The 22,761-nt window shown below is 49.8% G+C and overlaps 3 protein-coding genes across 3 annotated transcripts; 2 read left to right on the forward strand and 1 right to left on the reverse strand.

Moving 5' to 3' along the window:
* Positions 1-548: 548 nt before the first annotated feature.
* On the forward strand, positions 549-11,549 carry LOC117644558 (glycine receptor subunit alpha-4-like). The gene is given in 12 exon segments (XM_034384114.1): positions 549-581; positions 837-1,340; positions 2,460-2,533; positions 2,962-3,035; positions 3,371-3,470; positions 3,552-3,706; positions 7,382-7,537; positions 9,391-9,531; positions 10,264-10,490; positions 10,658-10,786; positions 11,103-11,228; positions 11,231-11,549. Coding segments are annotated over 10 exon segments (1,446 nt in total). The 5' UTR covers positions 549-581; positions 837-1,340; positions 2,460-2,465; the 3' UTR covers positions 11,501-11,549.
* Positions 11,550-11,730: 181 nt separating this feature from the next.
* On the reverse strand, positions 11,731-16,009 carry LOC117644510 (periodic tryptophan protein 2 homolog). The gene is made up of 17 exons (XM_034384036.1): positions 15,992-16,009; positions 15,784-15,896; positions 15,348-15,689; positions 15,119-15,271; positions 14,805-14,989; positions 14,532-14,721; positions 14,233-14,440; positions 13,998-14,146; positions 13,752-13,899; positions 13,515-13,671; positions 13,238-13,418; positions 12,986-13,133; positions 12,724-12,901; positions 12,491-12,634; positions 12,330-12,404; positions 12,009-12,249; positions 11,731-11,924 (listed from the first exon to the last, which is right to left on the reverse strand). The coding sequence occupies exons 1-17, from the start codon at positions 16,007-16,009 to the stop codon at positions 11,777-11,779; spliced, it is 2,778 nt and encodes a 925-aa protein (XP_034239927.1). The 3' UTR covers positions 11,731-11,776.
* A 649-nt stretch (positions 16,010-16,658) lies between these two features.
* Positions 16,659-20,780, forward strand: LOC117644511 (V-type proton ATPase 16 kDa proteolipid subunit). The gene is made up of 3 exons (XM_034384037.1): positions 16,659-16,926; positions 18,448-18,637; positions 18,715-20,780. The coding sequence occupies exons 1-3, from the start codon at positions 16,857-16,859 to the stop codon at positions 18,920-18,922; spliced, it is 468 nt and encodes a 155-aa protein (XP_034239928.1). The 5' UTR covers positions 16,659-16,856; the 3' UTR covers positions 18,923-20,780.
* The last annotated feature ends 1,981 nt before the right edge of the window (positions 20,781-22,761 follow it).

A 22,761-nucleotide genomic window follows, 5' to 3' on the forward strand; every position in this document is an offset into this window, starting at 1 on the left:
CGAGTCCCACTCGTTTCACGCCGCATTATTTTACGACGCGTCTGTTAACGGTACACGTGATCACTTTGATCGTTTCCCGTGGTAGTACCTCGTGGCCCCGGCAAATCAACAAGTGAATACCATCTTAATTAATTTTATCATGCATAAATTTATGCTAAAGACAAAAAAAAATACATTTTATCATAGATGTGTGCAGAACAAAGTTCTTGTCTGATTTTTTTTTACTTAAAAAAAATGCAGTAGGCAGGTTCAGCTCTTCCCTGTCGCTTTTATTTCATTTACAAACGTTATGCATAAAGCAATTCATTTTGAAAATTTTAATTTCATTCAATGGCATTTTATAGTGGAAGATTGTCTCGGTCACCGTTTACGAGAGATAGCGACTAGTTTCCCGGAGCGGTTCGCATTTCGCATCAGGCCCTGGTCGCATATATTTCTCATCTCCATTTTCTTTTCCCTCAAGGACGTGCGCCCACACTGTACGCGCCACCGAGGTGTGACAGTGTGGTGGCGTCGCGGTGGCGTCGCGGCGGCCCACCTGCTGCACTGTTGCTAAAAGCTACGGAAAATTCTGTAAACAGGTTGTGGTAATTCTCCGTAGGCCCCTTGTCAGTATTCTCTGTAGGCTCTTACAGTATTTTCCGTAGGACCGCACAGTATTCTCCGTAGGGCTATACAGTCTCCCAGGCCCTACGGAGAAGACTGTGCGGTCTTACGGAGAATACTGTACGGCCCTACGGAGAATACTGTGAGAGCCTACGGAGAACATTGATAAGAGGGCTACAGAGAATCATGGCAAAAAAATTAACAGATTTTTCCGTACCTTTTTGCCACAGTGTGCCCCGCAGTCGGAGAGGAACACGCCGCGCCGTCGCGTTGCAGTGCACCGCCAAGACAGCACCCCCCCCCTCTCTCTCTCCTTTTCCGCCGCTCCGAGTGTCCATGTCAACATGTAACGAGGCCCCTCAGGAGCGCGACCCAATCTATCTGCCGAACGGACGCTCTCTATCTCTATCCTCGCCGCCCTTCCCGCCTCGTCTATCCTCGTCCATCCTCGCCTCGTCTATCGTCGTCTAGCCTCGTCTATCCTCGCCTCGTCTATCGTCGTCTAGACTCGTCTATCCTCGCCTCGTCTATCGTCGTCTAGCCTCGTCTATCGTCGTTAAGCCTCGTCTTTCGTCGTCTAGTCTCGTCTATCCTCATCTATCCTCGCCTATCCTCGTCTAGCCTCCTCTAGCCGAGGATAGAACGCCTCGATGTTCTATCCGGCCGCGCTCAACGACGTCCAGCTGCAGCTTCTGCTCCTCCACGGCCTTCGCACCACCTTCCGGTAGTCACAGGTAAGCGCCGGGACATGCCAAAGATCGTCAACGGGTGGATCGCGATGGATCGTGCTCGCGAACGTCGGTTCGGGTCGGTTCCGAACCAAACCGACGCGCCGGTTTTGGCCCAAACCGTTGACCAGCTTCAAGTCCCGGCGGCGCTAGAATTTTTTTTCGCGATTTCGGAGCTGCAACCGCAACTAACATTTCACGGCACACATAAATACCGTGGAGATTCTTTTTCAAGAACCTGAAGGGTACCAGAGACCGACAAAAATGTAGGCTTCTGCCGGGACTCGAAGCTGGGCCAGTCGCCGGCTGGGCCCACGCCCGCCAGGGCTTGGCTCGGGACCGACCCGGACCGACGTTGGCGAGCACGATCCAACGCGATCCACCCGTTGACGATCTTTGGGACATGCCGCACAAAGATCGTCAACGGGTGGATCGCGTTGGATCGTGCTCGCCAACGTCGGCCCGGGTCGGTCCCGAGCCAAGCCCTGGCGGGCGTGGGCCCGGCCGGCGACTGGCCCAGCTTCGAGTCCCGGCAGAAGCCTGCATTTTTGTCGGTCTCTGGTACCCTTTAGGTTCTTGAAAAGGAATCTCCACGGTATTTATGTGTGCCGTGAAATGTTAGTTGCGGTTGCAGCTCTGAAATCGCGAAAAAAAATTATAGCGCCGCCGGGACTCGAAGCTGGTCAACGGTTTGGGCCAAAACCGGCGCTTCGGTTTGGTTCGGAACCGACCCGAACCGACATTCGGGAGCACGATCCATCGCGATCCACCCGTTGACGATCTTTGATGCCGCATCTCGTTAAAAACGAGGTCTCGAAACGAAAGGAAAAACGATATTTCTAGAAATTTGTCACGGCAAAAAAAAGGTGCCCAGATTTCCCAGGCCAATCCTGGGAAACTGAACTGTTTTTCCAGTGTGGGCCCGCGGAAACGCCCGGACAGGTTTTTTGCTGTGATGGGGGAGCTTCTCAAGATCTTTAGATATATCGGGAAACCTGAACAGATTCGTTCCAAGATTTTTAGAACTCAAGAGAGGGGAAATTCCCCCCAAAAAGTCGTTCAGCGTTAGGCGTTTTGCGCAAGTTTACTCCGAAAGAAACCCCTGCTTTGCTCTCCTGCTTCCAGCTTCCAATGTGGTCCGCCGGCCTCGACGACGCAATGGTGTTGGCGTGGGCGTCCCTGCTCACTCTAACCATGTGGCAAGTGCCCTGTAATTACACTGTAGTGACTGCAACACAGTGGGCCAGAAGACCGGTGGAGGCAGACAAAACTTTTAGGCGCGTTTTGAGCTCCAGAGTCGCTAAATGGGAGTCGAACCGAACGTGTGACCCCACCAATGGATTGCTCTCCGAACGAGGAATCCGTTGGTGGGGTCACACGTTCGCTTCGAGTTCTGCTTAGCGACTCTGGAGCTCAAAACGCGTCAAGAGTTTTGTCCACCTCCGCCGGTCTTCTGGCCCACCGTGCAGCAGACTGATTCCGAGAGTCGTTTTCGTCGCTCTGTCTCTCGCGCCCGCACGGGACGCCCCATGAGTACGAGAAAGACAGAGCGACGGAAACGACTCACGGAATCAGTCTGCAGAAAGCTGAGAGTTGCCTAACCGCGTCTTACCGCCATGCCGAACAGGATCGCCGAGACGCAGAGCAAGAAAAACTACTCGATCCGTCCCGAGGTGGTGCTCCCGGACCACTACGTCAAAGGTATGGCCCTGCCCACGGCGAACAAGTGGTCAAAATGACACTGTAAGTGTCCTACGGTGAAAGGCTGCACCAACATATTATGGTGATGATTTTCTTTATCGAAATTCGTCAAAATATCTATGAGGTACAGTGAAGTCTCAATGGTGGGTTATGACGTCAGCTGCACCACCATAATATGGAGAATCTTCACAGTGCAACATTTAAAGTGGACGTCAAAATGAACCTCCTATTTTCGCACAGAAATGGACAGTTACAGTCCATTTTGACGTCAAAACCAGGGTCCATGTTTCTCCAAACCGAAAGGCAGTGTTTGAACGAGTCTGGCTTGCCTGCAGAGATCCAGCCGCCCGCCGCGCCGGGGCAGCCGGTGCAGCTGTTCTTCGACATCCACATCGTGGACATCAACTCGATCAACGTGGAGGACATGGACTTCCGGTATCACACTTTAGATTTGTTCCAAAACACACCAAAACTCAACTTTTAAAACGTAGTTTTATGATTGTTTTTGTTTTTCAGCGTGGACATGTTTGTGCGACAGCAGTGGACCGAGCCCCGCCTGCACATGCCCGACGCCATCTTCGAGGACGGCGAGGACTACGTGACGCTGCCGCCAGAGTTCTTCGACAACCTGTGGCAGCCCGACCCCTACATCATCAACTCCAAAGTGTCGGGTAAGGCGGATCCAGAGACGGATTGAGGGGGGAGGGGCGACGTCGCGGAGGTTGCCTGGCTACAGGGGCCAAGCGCGACTTGTTGCCTGCAGGTCTTCAGGGAGGGGCGCACAGTGGACCGGAAGACCGGTGGAGGCGGTCAAAACTCTAGACGCGTTTTGAGCTCCAGAGTCGCCAAATGGGACTCGAACCGATCGTGTGACCCCACCAATGGATTGCTCTCCGAACGAGGAATCCATTGGTGCGGTCACACGTTCGGTTCGAGTCCCACTTAGCTACTCTGGAGCTCAAAACGCGTCTAGAGTTTTAGCCGCCTTCACGCGCCGTCTGGGCTTACTGGGCATGGCCCGGCATGGCCCTCACCCCCGAACCCCCATCCCTCTGGATCCGCGCGCACCTAGGGTGGAGGCAGTGAATGCCAGACCAACATTTCACCGATGCACCAGTGTCGAAAGGGTTGCCCCCGCCCACCAGGCAACTTCTCGAAACCAAAGCCAAGACATCACCAATAGGCAAATACTCGATAGTAATGCTAAGACAATGCCTAGATGGAACTGCCTGAATAGTAACGCCTGGACCAGCGGTTCCCAACCCTGGGGTTGCGACCCCATTTTGGGTCGCGGAAATTTGTTTTTGGTCGCGGCGTGGTAGCGGGGGTCGCCTTGGGTCGCGAAGCGTATACCTGGGTCGCCAGTGGCCCCCGGCAGCCTACGGTATTGGCGCTTCCGCGAAGGCTAATCCCAGAGTTGTTTGCGTCTGCCTTGGCAGTGGGATGCGTCTCAGCATCTGTTACGGCTAAAAAGGGGAAGATAGATTTACACGGAAAAGGGGCCCTTGACATCAGTTGTTGAGCACAGTCGCTTGCAGAAAGGCCGCAGGGGCGGCGGCTCGGTGGCCTGCTGGTGCTTGGGGCGGCCGAGGCGTGGCGGGTACGTATCCGCACGTGGGCCGTACGTGTTCTCAGGGGGTGGAAACGGCGCTGATTTGGCGGGCCATGGCTGCACTGAAAATCTAAGTGTGGGACAGGCATGCACTAGATAACGTGGGACAAACTGTCCCACGCTTGTAAGCGTGGGACAAAATGTCCCACGTTTGCAAGCGTGGGACAAACCGTGTTACACGCTTACAAGCGTGGGACAAACCGTGTCCCACGCTTGTAAGCGTGGGACAAACCGTGTTACACGCTTACAAGCGTGGGACAAATCCGTGTCCCACACTTGCAAGCGTGGGACAAACCGTGTCCCACGCTTACAAGCGTGGGACTTTTTGTCCCACGCTTACAAGCGTGGGACATTTTGTCCCACGTTATCTATTGCATGCCTGTCCCACACTTGGATTTTCAGTGTGCGGCGATGCGTGCACGGCCGTTGTTTGTTGTTTTTTTGTGGTTCCTAGAAACCCACTTTCTAGCTAAAGTAGACATCTTATGCACAAATCCTGCACGTGTACTTCTAGAGTAATGTTGTCTCTTCGAGAAAATAAGCCCGTTTTGAAGATTTGAAACCCACAGGACGAGTCATGGACATGTTTGTAACTTGTTTTAAATGGCTCATCCGCGTTCGGGCGCGGCGATTCTGGCCTGAAAACGCCGAAAAAAATGTAAACAAGTTACAAAAATGTGAATATCTCATTTTGTAAGTATCAATTCGGCCCAAGGAGCTTATTTGCTGATCCTTCAACCTACTCTTTAAGTACGCGTTGAGGTTTTGTCGTTAAGACGACTACTTCAGCTGCACTGGTAAAACAAAAGCGTAGTATTACCCACTGTTTTCAAGCGTAATCAGTTGACGCTTGAAATCAAGCGCAAGAGGCTCATCCGCCAAGATTTCCCCTATCTAAATGCATGGGGGAATTTCTAGCCTATGCTTGACTTCAAGCGTAACGTCTTCAAGCGTAACTTTATGCTTGACTCAAGCATAGAGTTACGCTTTAGTTTTACCAGTGTGGAAAGTGGTTTACCAACTAACGCGGTAAAGTGGTGAAAACGGCAAAAACGGCCGTGCACGCATCGCCGCAGCCAAGGCCCGCCAAATCAGCCCCGTTTCCACCCCCTGCCCCATGGGAACATCCACGTGGATGAGACGTGGACGCAACGTTAATTTTCACGTGGAATCGACGTGGATGGTCGATTCGACAATCGAGTAGAAACGTCCAAGTCAAACTACGTGGATGCAACGTGGATTCAGCAACTCGCCCTATCCACCTACCATCGATGTTACATCGAGGTGCGTACCGGTCATTCTGAGCTTGGTGAAGCATAATTCGATTGAGTTGATAATCGATGTGAAATCTATGACTTAACCTACCCGGCATTTATGTTAGAAAGTCCTCTCGCGGTTGATCACCGTGAGGACGTCCAAAAATTCATACGATCGAGACATGTCCTATGAGGACCACGTCAAGTCCACTTAGGTTGTCCGACGGGCATTGTATTATGGCTCTGGGATATGGTGAATTGGCATCCTACTTGCAGGTCGAGAGGGAAAGGAAAGACAGGAATATCAGCAGGCCCTCTGTCGGTAGCTTCCAAAACTAATCGAGTTCCAAAGTCCTCGCATAATCTTCGTTGAATCCACGTGGAAGTCCGAATCCTCTGCGATGAATCCGGCTCAGACAGACGACCATGCTACAATGAATTTGAATACGTGTGATCGACATTGAGATCGTGTAGAAAAGTTAAGGCTCTCAATCCTCATACCATTGATATCGATAGGACCGCTCTGGATACTCGTCACAAGGTTACCGCATTATCGACGTAGACACAACGTCCCTCAAACCCGTTGGACTATCCACGTAGAGTCAACGTTGATTTACAATGGACCACTATAGACGCCCAAATCGATGTTAAATCAACGTGAAAGTCACGTGGATTTAAGGTAGAAAAATGCTATCCACCTAATCCACCTATCTCACGTGGATTCCACGTGGATGATACGTGGTTGTTCCCATGGGGTGGTGTTCTACTGCCCTTCGTTACAACATACCTGTCTGAATCTACGAAGGAGATCTACGCGTTGTGGTGACGCAAAATACCGAACATAAAGCTTAACAAAAAGCAATTAAAACATTATTTAAAAATGATATTTTTTTTGGGGGGAGGGGTTGAGAGTCATGGGTCGCGTTGGGTCGCGACATTTCGGCTGCAGGGTCGCGGAAATTTTTGGCAGCCATTTTTAGGTCGCAAGCCGAAAAAGGTTGGGAACCGCTGCCCTGGACATTGCATAGTAAGCAATTTCTCCATAGCAACGCGACAACATTGCCCGATAGGCAATCACACTGTGGGAAAAAATCACAGTAAATCCTGTAGTGATTAGTACAGCTGACACTGTAGTTCAGGGTACAGGATTTACTGTACTTTTTTAACAGGATCTACTGTACTTTGTACGGGATTTACTGTACCACAGGAGTAAAGTACGGAATATCCTGTTCCAGGTACAGAAGATACTGTAGCCAGGCACGGTAAATCCTGTGTTCTGAACTACAGTAAATCCCGGCAAAAAAATTAACGGGATTCACTGTGGTTTTTTCGCACAGTGCAGAGGTGGGAAGAACGCAACCCTTTCACCCCTGGCACACCGTGGGAATTTTTGTGACGGCCCCGTACTACTGTACTGCTCCTCATTCCTTCTTCACAAAAAATAACCTATAGTGTTTCTTTGTGCGTTTGTTTTGAAGAAATCGCCATGCTGACGCACCAGTTCTCCTCCGTGACGCTGTACCGCAACCGCACGGTGCGCTACTCGGCGCGCATGCACGCCATCATCGCCTGCCAGATGGAGTTCAAGCTGTACCCGATGGACATCCAGCTGTGCCCCGTCTACATCGAGAGCTGTGAGTCTGTCTCTCTCGCAGGCCGACGGCACACAGTGGGCCAGAAGACCGGTGGAGGCGGCCAAAACTCTGGACACGTTTTGAGCCCCAGAGTCGTTAAGTGGGACTCGAACCGAACGTGTGACCCCCACCAATGGATTCCTCGTTCGGAGAGCAATCCATCGGTGGGGTCACACGTTCGGTTCGAGTCCTATTTAGCGACTCTGGAGCTCAAAACGCGTTCAGAGTTTTGGCCGCCTCCGCCGATCTTCTGACCCACTGTGCGGCACGCCGCACGAGTGCGAGAGAGAGAGAGAGAGAGAGAGAGAGAGAGAGAGAGAGAGAGAGAGAGAGAGAGAGAGAGAGAGAGAGGAGAGAGAGAGAGAGAGAGGGGAGAGAGAGAGAGAGCGACGAGAGCCTCTTTCGCGGAGAGCGCCGTGCAGGCAGGCAGCGCGACCGCAGCACTGTCCGCCCGGCTGCCTATCCTCACGTGATTGGGCGCTCGGCCGTGGCGATACTCCGCGCGCTGCGCTAGGCTGCTGCCGCGCGGAGTAGCGCCTGCTGTGGAGGCGGTCAAAATCCCGGACGCGTTTTGAGCTCCAGAGTCGCTAAATGGTACTCGAACCGAACGTGTGACCCCACCAATGGATTCCTCGTTCGGAGAGCAATCCATTGGTGGGGTCACACGATCGGTTCGAGTCCTATTCATAGCGACTCTGGCGCTCAAAGCGCGTCCGGGATTCCGGCCGCTGGCCGCCACACAGTGGGCCAGAAGACCGGTGGAGGCGGCCAAAACTCCAGACGCGTTTTGAGCTCCAGAGTCGCTTGGGTGCTGTTGTCATGTCCTACCTTGTCGTTGCGCTGTGGTGGCACCAGTCCTGAGCCGGAGCGTAACCACGAAGTCGGTGCTTACGGTGGAGGCGAAACGACCGTTGAAGAGTGTTCAGGAGGAGGGGGTGGGGGTGGGGGCACCGATGCTGTTGTCCACTGTGGTCCTTCCCTCTGCGTACACTGGTTTCGCTGCGGCGTTGTCCGTGGCCGTTGGCAATGAGCATGGCTGCAAGTTGGCCGAGAAATGCGTTTCTCGACGCTGTAGACGGCGTGAGCCTGCGGGATCCTTTTCCCGCAAAGCGATGTCGATGCGAGAGGCGGCCGGTCCTAACCTCACTCACGCCGCACTGCGCGCTCTAAGGACGGAACACTACGACACTAGTAACACGAAACGCACTGGGGCGATCCACTCTCAACGTTCAACGGTAGTTCAATGTTTACAGGATCACTGAAAGCACCCCTCTCTTGCCGCTTCTGGCTTGTTGACACTCGCGTTGGCGCTTGAACAACGGTTTGTTTTGACGGTAGCGACGCGCGGACACGGACTGGACCGCTCAGCCAGGGCTGCCACTCGAGTAGGCAAAAATCCTCAAAGCGCCGGGCCTGAAAAGGTTTGCCAACCTCAGCCTGTCAACTAGGCAACATCTTGGTTTCGTTGACGAGGGTCGTTGGTTTCGTTGACGTTCGACGACGTTTTCTTCTTATTATTCGTAAAATAGCTAATTTGCAGAGTACTTAAGCAGGTTGATGTTGACAATCCTTTTGGCACTGCTGCATACGCTGCAAAGCGAGTGGTAAGCTTGCTTGCAACAAAATTAGCAAGCAGTTTTGAATGCCAAAAACTGGCAAGCTTGGCCCGGCAATACTCCCCAGCTTCGGCAAGCTTATTTCGATTTTAGATAAAAGTTGCCACGTTCGCCAAATATGGGGCAAGTAAACTAACCACTGGTTTTGCAGTGTAGTCGGAGTTTTTTTTGCATGGACATAGCAGCACCCGAACCCCTAATAAACAGAGGCGCTTCGGCGCGCTTTTTCTCGTACAGTCTCGTACAACGACCGCAAGCTGCGGCTGCGGTGGGGCGAGGACGGCGTCTCGGTGAACCCGGCCCTCAAGCTGCTGCAGTACAACGTGGGCACGCCCCTGGAGCTGCGCGAGACCGGCGGCTACCGCATGGAGAAGGACGGTGCGTTGCGTTTGTTGTGTTGCCGAATTAGGTGTAGGTCGGGGAAGAAAAGTACAGGGTAAGAAAAGTACACCCCTCTTCTGGCCTACTGCTCCAGTCCATGACATCAATTTAACAGTGTTTTCACACTCAGATTTTCATGTTAACTGGAAATCACTGGTCGAGGGATGGCTAAAAGTCAAGAGATCAGCTCCACAAAGGTTGTACTTTTCTTACCCTGTACTTTTCTTCCCCAACCTACCCCTACATAGAACGCTAACATTCCCACCGATGCACCAGAATCAGTGTCGAAAGGGTTGCCTACCTCAGCCCACCGTCCACACCACTTCTCGACAGCACAGCCCAGCCTAGTAGGCCAGAGGTGGAGGTGCCGGACGTGTTTTGAGCTCCAGAGTCGCTAAATGGGACTCGACCGGAACGTGTGACCCCACCAATGGATTGCTCTCCGAACGAGGAATCCATTGGTGGGGTCACACGTTCGGATCGAGTCCTGCTTAGCGACTCTGGAGCTCAAAACGCGTGTAGAGTTTTGGCCGCCTCCACCGGTCTTCTGGCCCACCTTGCTGTGCTGTCGAGAAGAGGCCTGAGGTAGAGCCCTACATTACCCCTTAGGGCATGTAGGGTTCTAGCCTGAGGCAGGCTGAGGTAGGCAACCCTTTTGACACAAGTGCACATCGTTGCTATTTTCGCTCATATTCGTGGTAAAACTGCTGCGGTGAATCCGAACCCCAGGGAACTTCTCCCGCCTGGTGGTGTTCTTCCGCTTCGAGCGCCAGATCGGCCACCACCTCATCCAGACGTTCGCGCCGTCCTCCCTGGTGGTGCTGCTGAGCTGGTGCGGCTTCTGGCTCGGCCTGGACGCCATCCCGGGCAGGGTCACCCTGCTCGTCACCTGCATGCTCACCCTCGTCACCATGTTCACTGGCCTCAAGGACATCCCGCCCGTCGCCTACGTCAAGGTGAGCGCGGCACATTGGGCCAGAAGACCGGTGGAGGCGGCCAAAGTCCCGGACGCGTTTTGAGCTCCAGAGTCGCTGAATGGGACTCGAACCGAACGTGTGACCCCACCAATGGACTCCTCTTTCTGAGAGCAATCAATGACTACTGACTGGCCTGCCTCTCGCAGGCGCTGGACGTGTGGATGGCGGCCTGCATGCTGTTCGTGTTCGCCGCGCTGGTCGAGTTCGTGGTCGTCAAGGTCCTGCACGTGCAGCACCAGGCCGAGCAGCGCGAGCAGCGAGGCTCGCTGCCACTGGTAAGTCCAGCCCGCTGTCTCCCTCGCACTCACGGGGCGTCGCACAGTGGGCCAGAAGACCGGTGGAGGCGGCCAAAACTCTAAACGCGTTTTGAGCTCCAGAGTCGCTGAAGGGAACTCGAACCGAACGTGTGATCCCACCAATGGATAGCTCTCCGAACGAGGGATCCATTGGTGGGGTCACACGTTCGGTTCGAGTCCTGTTCAGCGACTCTGGAGCTCAAAACGCGTCTAGAGTTTTGGCCGCCTGCGCCGGTCTCCTGGTCCACTGTCGGGCGTCGTTGCGAGAGACAGCGACAGTGTTGTCCTTGCGCAGCGCATCTCGGCCGTGGAGAAGGGCGAGCTGTACTCGCAGGCGTGGGAGGTGGCCGGGGCCTTCCCTGGCGGTGGCGCCCGCTGGCGCAAGGTGGCCGTCAGCTCTTCGGGGTCGGCGGCCGGCTCGGCCCAAGGGTCGGCCCCCGCGTCCCCGGGTCCGGGTCGCAGGACGCCGACAGCCCCCCGCACGTGCTGCTCCTGCCGCCCCCGCGCCACGCCGCCCCCGCCGCCACCGCCCCCGCGGCCTGGACGGACCGCCTCGGCGCCGCCGGCCCCGGCGAGCAGAGGCAGTTGTGGCGAGAGATAGACCGCATGTCCAGGCTCGTGTTCCCGGCCTTGTTCATCATGTTCGTGCTGTGCTACTGGCCGATCCTGCTGCTGCGAGCGTACGGCGTGTGACAATCCCCCCCCCCCTTTTCTCATGCCTGCTACACTGACAAAATTTACATTCCCCAGTCCAAATTGTAAACAAAATCAAATCCCCCCAATAAAACGTTAAAAAAAACTATTCCATAAAAGAAACTTCCCTATCTCTTTTTCTCCCCCACCCATCGTCCTCTCCCTTTCCCTTATTACAGCGCACTCACTAGATCTCCTCTGGTTTGAACATTAAATTAACTAAGCACACATAAAATTAAATACATCTTTATTAACAGTAACCAATTAACATCTGCTTCACCCCATAAGCATCAGTTCCTCTTCATCTGTATTGTCAGAGTTGCCATTTTCTTCACCATCGGAGGTGCCTTCCAGAGCATTGTCGCTCTTCCTCAGCACGCTCAACTTCTTCAGATAGCGAAGAGTGTACTTGTTATAATCACAGCTGTAACAGACAACCACAAGTCAAAACAAGAACTTAATTTCATTGAATGATATTGACATTAACACTTCTTAAAGCGGGACTCACATTTTTGCAAGATCGTCACGCTTGCGAGTAATAGCCTTCTGCAGTGTCAACAGAACAGGCATAAGTTGTGAGTGTGTAATTGAACCTCTGTCACGAAGTAAACCAGGACTGAGAGAATTCAAAAGGAATGTTGACCATCGGAGATAGAAGTCAATGTGCCTTGTGCTTTCCAATGAGCTTGCTACAAACTTAAGAACCCTAATTTGATACATGGCTGGCATGGATGAAACAGTCAGCTCCACTGCAAGGAATATTAAACAGGTTTTAATTTAAGAAGCTCTAAATTAGATAAATTTTTAGCAAAGCAATATTTTGCCTTACAGCTTCCAATTGGTATCGATTCCAAAACTTCCTGGGTAAGGTCTTGTTCATTTATCTTCACAGCCATCATAAGCGCTGAAACAGGTTTAAGTATAAGTCAAACATTTTTTTCACATAGAAGTAACCAGACCATGGTAACACTGAGTGTTGTTCTTTTTTACCTTTAGCATAATCCTCATCTTCTAGAGTTTTCCTAGTTGACTCAGGGGTAATACCCAACTCCAACATAAAAGGGTCGAAGACCAAACCAGCGTCAAGTGAGTAGACCAAAAGTCCTTCTGTTGTGACTGCAGTCCAAGATTGACCTGTAATGAAAAAGAAAAGTAGGTAAGAAATACAAAGAAAGATCATGCAATATAACGAAATTAACTAAGAAACGGAAACATTTGCATACCAGTTGGTGAGAACTGAAGTGAGTAAACTCGAACCTCGGGCTTGACATTTCTAGAAGCCATATCACCTGACCTCACTCCAGGAAGAGGAACCGCAACATTGCCTCCTTCGTTGACTTCTCTCTCCTCCACAAGAGCCAAGTTACCGAATTCAGTCATGTTGCGCCGGTTGACAAAGTCCTAAATCCATGCCAAATGAAACAATATATTAAGCATGACAATTTTACAAATCAACATAGAGTGGGTAATTTAAAATTTCCTTACATCAACAGCATCAAATGATCTATTCTGAGTTATCTCAAACTTCTTCACTAACATTGACTCTTTCACATTGTAAATGCAAACATTTTTTGACTGTCCACCAGCCAAAATGTTTTGTCCATCAGCTGAGTAGCAAAGACTGTTAAATGCCCTAAAACACAAATGTCCAATATTAATTTTTGAGCACTTTTAAGGGATATTTCCAGCAATACCAATATTTGAGCTTAGGGATAGCCATAGTTTTCCTCTACTTACTTTCCCTTTAAAGATTGTTTAGCAGTAACAAGGTCTGTGTCAGAACGTCCACTTCCAAGGTCCTTTCGGCCCTCAATACTGCTTGTTTGGTCTCCAGTTTTAGCATTGAAAAATGAAATCTGAGCATCAAGAGAAGCCACAGCAATCTCCTCTCCATCTGGTCGGTATGTAACAAACAGACCTGCAAAAAGAGTAAAAAATATAAATTTAGTTTTGTCCTTCTTTTCAATTGAAGATTCATTTTATAAAATTGGTAAAAGAGAAAACGGCATCTCACCATCTCCAGATAGAGAAACAGTGTTATGTGCTGAACCAGATTCAATTGCATTCCAAATGCGGAGTGTTTTGTCCCAGCTGACAGAAGCCATGGCAGTACTGGTTAGGCTAGGACTGAATGCCACACTGCACACTGGGCCTTCATGACCAGACAGAATCTACATCAAAATAACAGAAACCAAATGTTATTTCTAGTTTCTAGAACAAAAGGTATACCTCATACAGACTTCTCACTCACTTCCAAGAGTCGGCCAAGTTTCATAGACCAGAGGTAAATTTCAAATACATCTTGTCCTCCAGCTGCCACAAACTCCCCACTCTTGTCAATGGCGACACATGTGAACTGCACAGGCCGGGGAGATGTCAGGGTGCGGAAATTTCGGTATCTGAAAAGTAAATTTTAAATAGTTTTAAAATTGATACACTAATTTGTAATTACAAATGAGAGAACAGACTATATTAAAAACTGAAGGAATCAACTCACCGGGTCATATCAAAGGCTCTGACCGTGCCATCCAAGGAGGATGAGATGACAAATTTCCTATTCTGGCTGAACTGCACTCCTGACACAGCACCAGTGTGCTCATGGAATGTAACAAAGCAGAAACCCGAGGAGGTATTCCACAGTTTGACCTGAAAATAAAAACAATTTGTAATGAATGCCAGAATAATTGGCTAAACGTGATTCAATGCCTGCTTGAAAGTAAAATAATGAATACCTTGCCATCACCACCACCTGTCACGACATACTGGCCATCTGAAGAGTAAGCCATACATGTCATATTATTGGAATGACCTTGCTGCTTCATGACGTATGTCTCGCTCTGCCATTCCCAGACTAGCAGTTGACCGAGACCAGCGCACCCAAGAGCAATCCAGTCACCCGGAGCATTCAGGCACACAGTGGCAATCACTTGATCAGAGATGCTAATAATAAAAACAGAACATTAAAAAATTCCCATATCAAAATGTGTTAAATAAGATTTTATTTGAAAACAGAAAGGAAAAAAACACAAACCTAAGAGAGTGAATAAGGGTGACATTTGGCATTTCATGCAAGAAGAATGATCCACATGAGAAACCAGTTACAAGCACGTGAGTGCTTTCATGATATGCAGCTGACGTTAAGGTTGCACTTCTGTCCGTCCGAACCAGATCATTAAGATAGTGTCTGGCTAATCTTTTGTACACTAATTTTTGTACTGCACCTGAACAAGAACAACACCATAAAACCCGTAAGAAGCCTGAATATATAAGAATATCATGCACACCCTAATTTATCAACATTTACCATCCTCCTCTATGTCCATATCGTCGTCTTTTTTCTTTGAGGAATCAGCTTCATCATATTTTTTCGGTGGAATATCATCTTCACTGTCACTGTTTTCAGCTTCCTTCTTTACTTTCTGTTTTGGCTCCCATGGTTCTAAATCCGAAAGATCAATACTGCTTTCCCAAACACAAAGATGACCATTCCTTCAAAACAAATCATAAAAAAGAAGTTGTTTGATCAATCCGTTTTTTTTTGTTTTTTTTCTATTTTTTCCAGATTTTGCAGAGAGAAACAACATGTTACTAAAGATAATGTTGAGTGTATAAAAATACCTGGCAATAGTTATCATGTCTAGCGAATTCTTTTCAAAGAAAATAGCTCTAATTGCATCAGAATGACTTCCCAAAGTCATTGCTCTAAAGTTAGCAAATTTTTCCATAGGGTAAAGTTTGGTACACATGTCCTTGGAACCTACAGCCAAAACTCTGGAACAGAGAGGATGTCCAATTTTTCAAGTGATTGCCACACATCGAGGTAATAACATGTATTTCAAAAACTTACTTTGAGTCCGAAGACCAGCATAGGCACGTAGTGTCATCAAAGGCACCGTGGAATACTCTTTCCATGATAAAAGGGTTAAATTGCCCGGTGGCCGGCCCGGGAGATTTGAATACGAAGACATTGTTCTCCTTGCATGCAGCAAAATGTTTCCCATCTGGACTAAACCGCACACATCTAACTTTCCTGTTGAAGCGGTACTTGTGAACTGTAGTTTTGCTTATTAAACTGATCAAATGTGCCTCTCCTTGTTCATTAACAGCGATCAGAATGCAACCATCGGGCGAAAGATCAAGAGCTGTGAAATTGAATCGACTCTCCACAGACAAGGTGTAAGTCTTGTTGCTGCAAGAAAACAGAAAATTCAAAGATGGTTTAGGATCCTATTAACTTAATAATATTACTATTGCATGGAAAAGAGTATGAATTGTTTTCATACTTCCGTAAGTCGAAGATGGTGATTCTGTTTCCTACAGGGCTAACGACAGAGTTGCCATCTGGGGTGAATAATAAGTTTCCGCGATGATAAACCGATCCGAAGAGGTTAGAAAACTGAAATATAAAGCAAATCATGATTTAGTAGAGGAAATTATCGTTTATTCTACAAACAACAACACAGTAGCAGAAGAGAGGTTAGGTGCCGGTACCTTGTACCCAAACTTCATGGTCCTTCACTTTGAAAAGCACGAAACACGTTTGAAAGAACAAAGACAGTAAAATAAATAATACTGAGGGGTATTTCCAAGCTTTTCCTACACAACCAGCACTTTAAAATGAAGAAGTTCACACATTTTACAGTCTCTCACGTGTAGAAAGCACTTGTGTTTACCTCTGCATGGGTGCTTTCTGTCTTCTTCTCGCTGATGGCTAAGAAGCCTTACGTCTTTCATTTTCAAATTTGTTCTGTTTCGGAGGATTTAATCTCATGATTGAGGGGAGATCCTAATCCAATTTTCAATTTGGTGAAATTTTATTTCAGATTTGTGCCCGTCACGCGTTAAATACAAATTTTAAGCCGATTTTGGAACTGCCTCGATACCTCGAAGTGACATCGAGAAGGCCGTGCCGAAACAGATGTCCTTTTTATCGATTTTCAAACTGTATTATTTGATAACGCGTCGTGAATGGGCTTCCACGCCGTTCAAAATCCACTTTTTCGTCAAATTAAATAATTTGTGTGAATTTAGGCCGCTCCGCGGGCTTGGAAAAGCGTTGGAAGGAGCGCGTCTTCTGCTAGCGAGTCGCCAGCCAACGGGCCTTGGCGGGCGTGACGTCACCGAGTCACATGAGAGCGGCGCGGCGATTCGCGGAGCGCAGCGCCGAGCTCACTTCTCAGCCAATCGCCGAGCGACACACTGCCCGCTGTGTCCGACACTGCCCGTCACATGACCCTCAGCCAGTAGGCCATATTTGACAGTGAGCTGTCTAGTTTAGTGAGAGAGTGTGTGAGCTAGTGCCGAGCAATTCGTGTTGTGCCCCGTGGTCGTGTAAATACCTCAAAACAAAGTCAAAATGGAAAACTCACCGATCTACTCTCCCTTCTTCGGAGTGATGGGCGCTGCGTCGGCCATCGTTTTCAGCTGTAAGTAGCAAACGCGAGCCCCGTATGCGAGGCGCGATGGGGGCCCAAGTCGGGCCCTATTGATTGCTCCGGGGTGCCCCCATCTTTTTTCCCTTGGGCGAGACGACCCGGGCCAGGCCAGGCCGCCCCGTTTGGGCCTTTTGCCGTGAATTTGCGGGCGAGGCGGCCCGCAGTGTCACATGACGGGGCGGAAGCCTTAGCATGTGACACACCCCAACCGGGGCTTCGGTCGGCCCGGGCTGCGCCAGCCAGCCAGCCACCCCAGGGCCCCAGCGAGAACACTCGCTTGGCACCGTGTCTCCAATTCGAGAGCCGGGCCAGGCTCGCTGCCGCGCGGCCCGAGCGCCGAAATACGCGTGCAGACACCGCGCGCCAGCCGTTTCTGGAAAATGCACCGTGATCAGAAATTCCTTCCGGAGGCCCCGGCCGCCGTGCCTGGCCTGGCGGTCTTGTGACGGCCTCGGCGGGTCACGAGTTGTCAGGCAGCTCGCCTCGGTGTCGGCGTGTCTCTCGGGCCGCTTTGGCACGTCCCTGGTGGATGTCGCCTTGCTTTGCGAGGCCGAGCTTCGCGGAATGGAGGCCGTGGCCGCGAAAACGGCAGGCCGAGGGCTTCGCTGCCTCCAGGACGGCTCTTTCGCGGACTTGGGGGCCCGGGAGGCGAGCCAGCCCGTGGCCATATGCGCGGTCTCGTGACCAGGCGGGCGCAAGTGGCTTCCTGCCACGAGTTGAACTGACGCGGCGCCCGAAACATGACTAGCTGATCGAAAACGAGCTGATTTGGCCCGAAATGCTGGCCGAGAACTGTCCCATGCATTAAAAGTGGTTAGGTTCATTCATTCCTCTCCCGTGACCATGACCATGAACAGCTATCAATTTCAGTGATTTGTGCCTAGTTTGGGTGGGTGGTGCTTAGGGTTGCATTTTTGGCCGTATTTTGATTCAGATTTATTCAATTGTATCATAAGTCAAGCCGTAGCTGGCAGGACAGGGCACTCCATAACCAATGTAAAGTTACATAAATCGTAAATGCTTTTAAACCACTTCGTAAGCATGTCAACTTTTTATCCTCATCTGTCCCATTACATTTTACACGAGGTTCAGTCTGGAAAGCAATACTGTCAAATTAATTTTAGAATCTCTGGCTGACATCAGCTGATTCAAGATGGCTGCCCCTCTGTCAAGTCATGTGATTGGTCTTGTGACCTCATTCACATTACATGAACACCACTGTTTTGGCCCTAAAACTGGGCATTTGTGTTTGTAAACACAATCAGTGGCCATTCTTCCTCATGGCATCACCTCCCTATCTACTTCCTCTACTTCAGAAACCACTTGAAGGCACTTATCTCGAATGGGTCTTGGCTGATAAAGCATTGATAGGTCCTTCACTCTCAGATCCTAAGATACGTTTACTGTGGGTCTGTTGTAGTACTCTCCAACAGATCAGCTTAAAAAATGTTCCTTGAGTTTTGAGGTCTGACACGGCAGAAGACTAACCGAAATTTTTCTTTTCTGTTCCAGCCCTAGGAGCTGCCTATGGCACAGCAAAGTCCGGCACTGGTATTGCTGCCATGTCAGTAATGAGACCAGAACTTATTATGAAGTGTATCATTCCTGTTGTCATGGCGGGTATCATTGCCATCTACGGGTTAGTCGTGGCAGTCCTGATTGCTGGTGGCTTGAATGAGCCTCCAAATTACTCACTATTCAAGTAAGTTTGAAAGCCTTTAGCCATTTTGGGGTTGTCAATCCCTGAGACTTGGAATCCTAACTTTTTGTTGTTTCCAGGGGCTTCCTTCATTTGGGAGCTGGCCTCGCTGTAGGCTTCAGTGGTCTTGCTGCCGGCTTTGCCATTGGTATTGTTGGTGATGCTGGTGTGCGAGGGACAGCCCAGCAGCCCCGTCTCTTCGTCGGTATGATCCTTATCCTCATTTTCGCTGAGGTCTTGGGTCTGTACGGTCTCATTGTTGCCATCTACCTCTACTCCAAAAATTAAGAAACTTCATGTGCCCTGGTCTTCTGTACTTCAAGAAAGAGAAGAATACCCAGCCTTGGATTTCTTCTTGTTTTTGATTTATCTTTCTTGTTTTGGGTCCCTCGCTTGTGATAAGCTGGGAAATTTGGCGGGCAGTGCCGAAATGTGTCCCCAACTGGGCGAAACCCACCATTCATAAAAGTATTCACATTAGTCTTAGTTTATTTTCTGAACAAAAGAAAGACAGAGTTCCGGAAGTATTCAGCTCCAGGATTTTTTTTCTTACAAAGGCTGAATATTGTAGCACAATTATTTTTATTTTTTTAAAATATTTAAAAAATAATAGGTGGTTTTAAAACGGCTCACTGTACTTTTGAAGCGTATATTGTTTTGTACTAAATTATGCTTGCCCCAGCAACAGAAAAGAAAATGTCTAGCTTGAAAGGTGTTGATCGCTTGCTTCGCAGCAGACATTGTGGAGGGCTAGTATTATTTGATATTACAATTGTCTCATATCATTCTGTCCCTTTCTCTCCTTCTTTCTCTGTTCTGTTATATACTGCTCCTGGGGAGTAGTTTGTTTGTCTTGTGTAAATATTATTTTAAAATTTGAATTTTTAGTCGGGAGGGAAAGGGTTTCTTTCTCCCTTTCAAGCTACTCATTTTGGTCGTTCTGTCAGCCAGGCCTACCACAAGGAGTTGAGTTCTCTTTTTGTAGGGTTTTCTGAATCAGTCATAACCAATTATTGACAATGTCTACCAATTAACTATTGATGTAGGTAGTACTTACCCCTGGTTGATGTTAAATAGTACAACAATGTACCTTCTGCTTGATTTGGTGTCATCTATCACTTAAAAAATTATTTTCAAGGCAGCTTGTAGATTCTATCAACAGTCAGTTTTGGACGCCTTTTATTGGATTTTAAAATTTTGTCTGAATATATAAGCCATTTGGTATTAACTGCTGTATTAAAATTTTATGTGAGGTTTTAGTCTGTTGGTAGTTGTAGTATTGTTACCAGTTAGTCAGGGGTGGGTACAGTGTTGTTTAAAGTGAATACTAGATGATAATTTGTACATTCCAATGAGTGTCTATCATTCTTCAAATGCAATTTAAGTCAGGAAGATGAAATATGAGTATATATGTAAACATATACTGTATAATACTTAAGTCACCCTTGGTAATTTTAGTGGTTCATCTGTCATTGATACATCATTTCACTGTTAGGTCAAAGTTAAAGGCGGCTGAGTGCTGCATATACTGCCCCTCGCTTGAACTGCACAACCCTAATAAATTGTATAAATGTATCCCATATTGTAATTATTGGCATTGCCTTTTGCTGGATATTTCCTTAAGTGATCATGTCTGTTATCTTCCCCTATAAATGGGCTGCTATGTAAATGTGAATCAAGGTTTCTTGACGAAGGATTTTCTTGATTTAAGCTAAATAGATTTTATTTTGTCCTTTAAACTTTGTGCAATAGAGCTGTGTTGTGAAAGCTATTGTGTTTCTAAACACATGGGGCTTAAAAATTTTCCCATTTAATTACATAACTGAAATAAATTTGCAAGGGTCTTGCGTTGTGAGGTCCATGCTATCAGTAGGTTTGGTTCCAAATATTTAGGCATTTTATTTTCCTGTGTTCAGTGTGAGTGGGAGTTTTGGGCATCAGTCCTCTTGCTGTGTCACTTGTTTTAGAAAGTATGTTGGCTTGTTGTATGATTTGTTTGAAATTGTGTGTTAAGAGTTTACGATTATAGCATTTCAGTGAGGGAAACCCTTTTCAACAGTTGATCGTTTTTCCGGTGTATAAAATAGCATGTCTGTTATCTGTGTATGAATGATATTAAGAAGGAAATAAATGAAATAGAACTGAACATTTGATTCGATTCTTCCTGACATCCTGCAAGAGCTGGCGGCTCACCTGACCTGCACTCGACAGCTTCCCTAAGCCTCATACCTGAGAGATAATGCTCAAGTGGGTCTCTCGCTCCCTATCTCTGTCTCGACAAGTGCGGCACTGAGTCAATGGACTTGGGTGGGACTGACAGGCTGCGGCTCTGCCTCTCTCACACTCACGGGGCTTCCCTTGCGGGTGCGAGAGGGAGGCAGCGCACAGTGGGCCAGAAGACCGATGGAGGCGGCCAAAACTCTTGACGCGTTTTGAACTCCAGAGTCGCTTAATGGGACTCGAACCGAGCGTGTGACCCCACCAATGGATGCCTCGTGCGGAGAGCAATCCATCGGTGGGGTCACACGTCCGGTCTGAGTCCTGTTTAGCGGCTCTGGAGCTCAAAACGCGTCTAGAGTTATGGCCATCTACACCGGTCTTCTGGCCCACTGTGCAGCGACGGAAACGAATCAGTCGGTAGGACGACCAGGAGGGAAGGGGACGGCAGATGCAGCCCGCGGAAGGTGTGACCATGCCGGCAATCAAGGTGCAGCCGTCTGATTCCGAGCACTGCTTTCGTCGCTCTGTCTCTCTCACACTCATGGGGAGGTCCGAAGGGGTGCGAGAGAGACAGAGTGACGAAGCAGTGTTCGGAATCAGACGGCAGGCTGCGCGCGAATGAATGGGAGAGAGAGAGACGTTGTCTCACTTCCGCTGCATCCGTTGTTGCACTGGTAGTGTGCATCCAATCAATGAGGAGTGGAAGGGGGTATTGGTCTTTCCCTCTCCCTCCCACTCTTTGCCTGGGGACCGTCCCAGAACGACGGCTATGATGCTGGCGAATTTTCTTAGCGGTGTACCCGAGGGGTACCTCACTTCGTCTAGTCAGTGTACACCCCTGACTCCAGTCACTGCCTCGTTTCAGTCTAGTCACTTAGAAAGCCGGCAAAACTACGTAAATTTGTCCTAATTGTAGTATTTTTGCAACGCATTTCGTGATATTTTCAATCTAGTCAAAGTGGAAATTGAGTATAGTCTCCAGTCAGTGTACACCTATTTTCGAGGTGAGGTACCCCTCGGGTGTACCAGTCCGATTCCGAACAGTTGCCTTGTTCCTGTCTCTCTCGCACTCATGGGGCGTCTTGTCAGGGTGCGAGAGGGACAGCGTATAGGCGCTGCTGGGGCTGGGAATCAGTTTGCAGGGATGAGGTCCTCATTGCTGCTTCTCTCTCTCTCCGCACTGGTCCTGGCAGCCCCCGCGGCCAGAGTTGGCGCCCTGGCCGGCGGCCGGCACCGTCGGGGACCGCTAGCGGGGACCGGGGACCCACGTTAAAACTGGTTCCAACTACTCTCGCCGCGCCCCGCCGGGACACGCGTAGTGGGGTGTGCGTAGCCCGGCGTAGCCCCCTGCCGCCACACCATGAAAAATCGTTTCGCCGCTGCGCCTCTCTCGCACTCACGGGGCGCCCCGTCGAAGTGCGAGGGAGACAGAGCGGCGAAAACGACTCTCGGAATCAGTCTGCGGGGGACCGTACCACAGTGGGCCAGAGGGCCGGCGCCGGCGGCCAAACCTCAAGACGCGTTTTGAGCTCCAGAGTCGCTAAACAGGACTCGAACCGATCGTGTGACCCCACCAATGGATTCCTCGTTCGGAGAGCAGTCCATTGGTGGGGTCACACGTTCGGCTCGAGTCCCATTTAGCGACTCGAGCTCAAAACGCTTCCGGGGTTTTGGCCGCCTCCACCGGTCTTCTGGCCCACTGTGCGTCCGTGTCCCTCCCCCGCGCGTCGCGCGTGAGATTGGGGACACGGACGCAGCGTATTCCGGGACGGCCCCCCGGTCCTTCCCGGTCGCCGGGCGCGAGCGACTCGCAGACGTGGCACGGCGTGGCGTGGCGTGGCACGGCGTGGCGTGGCGTGGCGTGGCGTGGCACGGCGTGGCGTGGCATGGCGTGGCGTGGCGTGGCA

This window comes from Thrips palmi, unplaced genomic scaffold (assembly GCF_012932325.1).
Source record: "Thrips palmi isolate BJ-2018 unplaced genomic scaffold, TpBJ-2018v1 HiC_scaffold_18, whole genome shotgun sequence".
Taxonomy (NCBI): domain Eukaryota; kingdom Metazoa; phylum Arthropoda; class Insecta; order Thysanoptera; family Thripidae; genus Thrips; species Thrips palmi.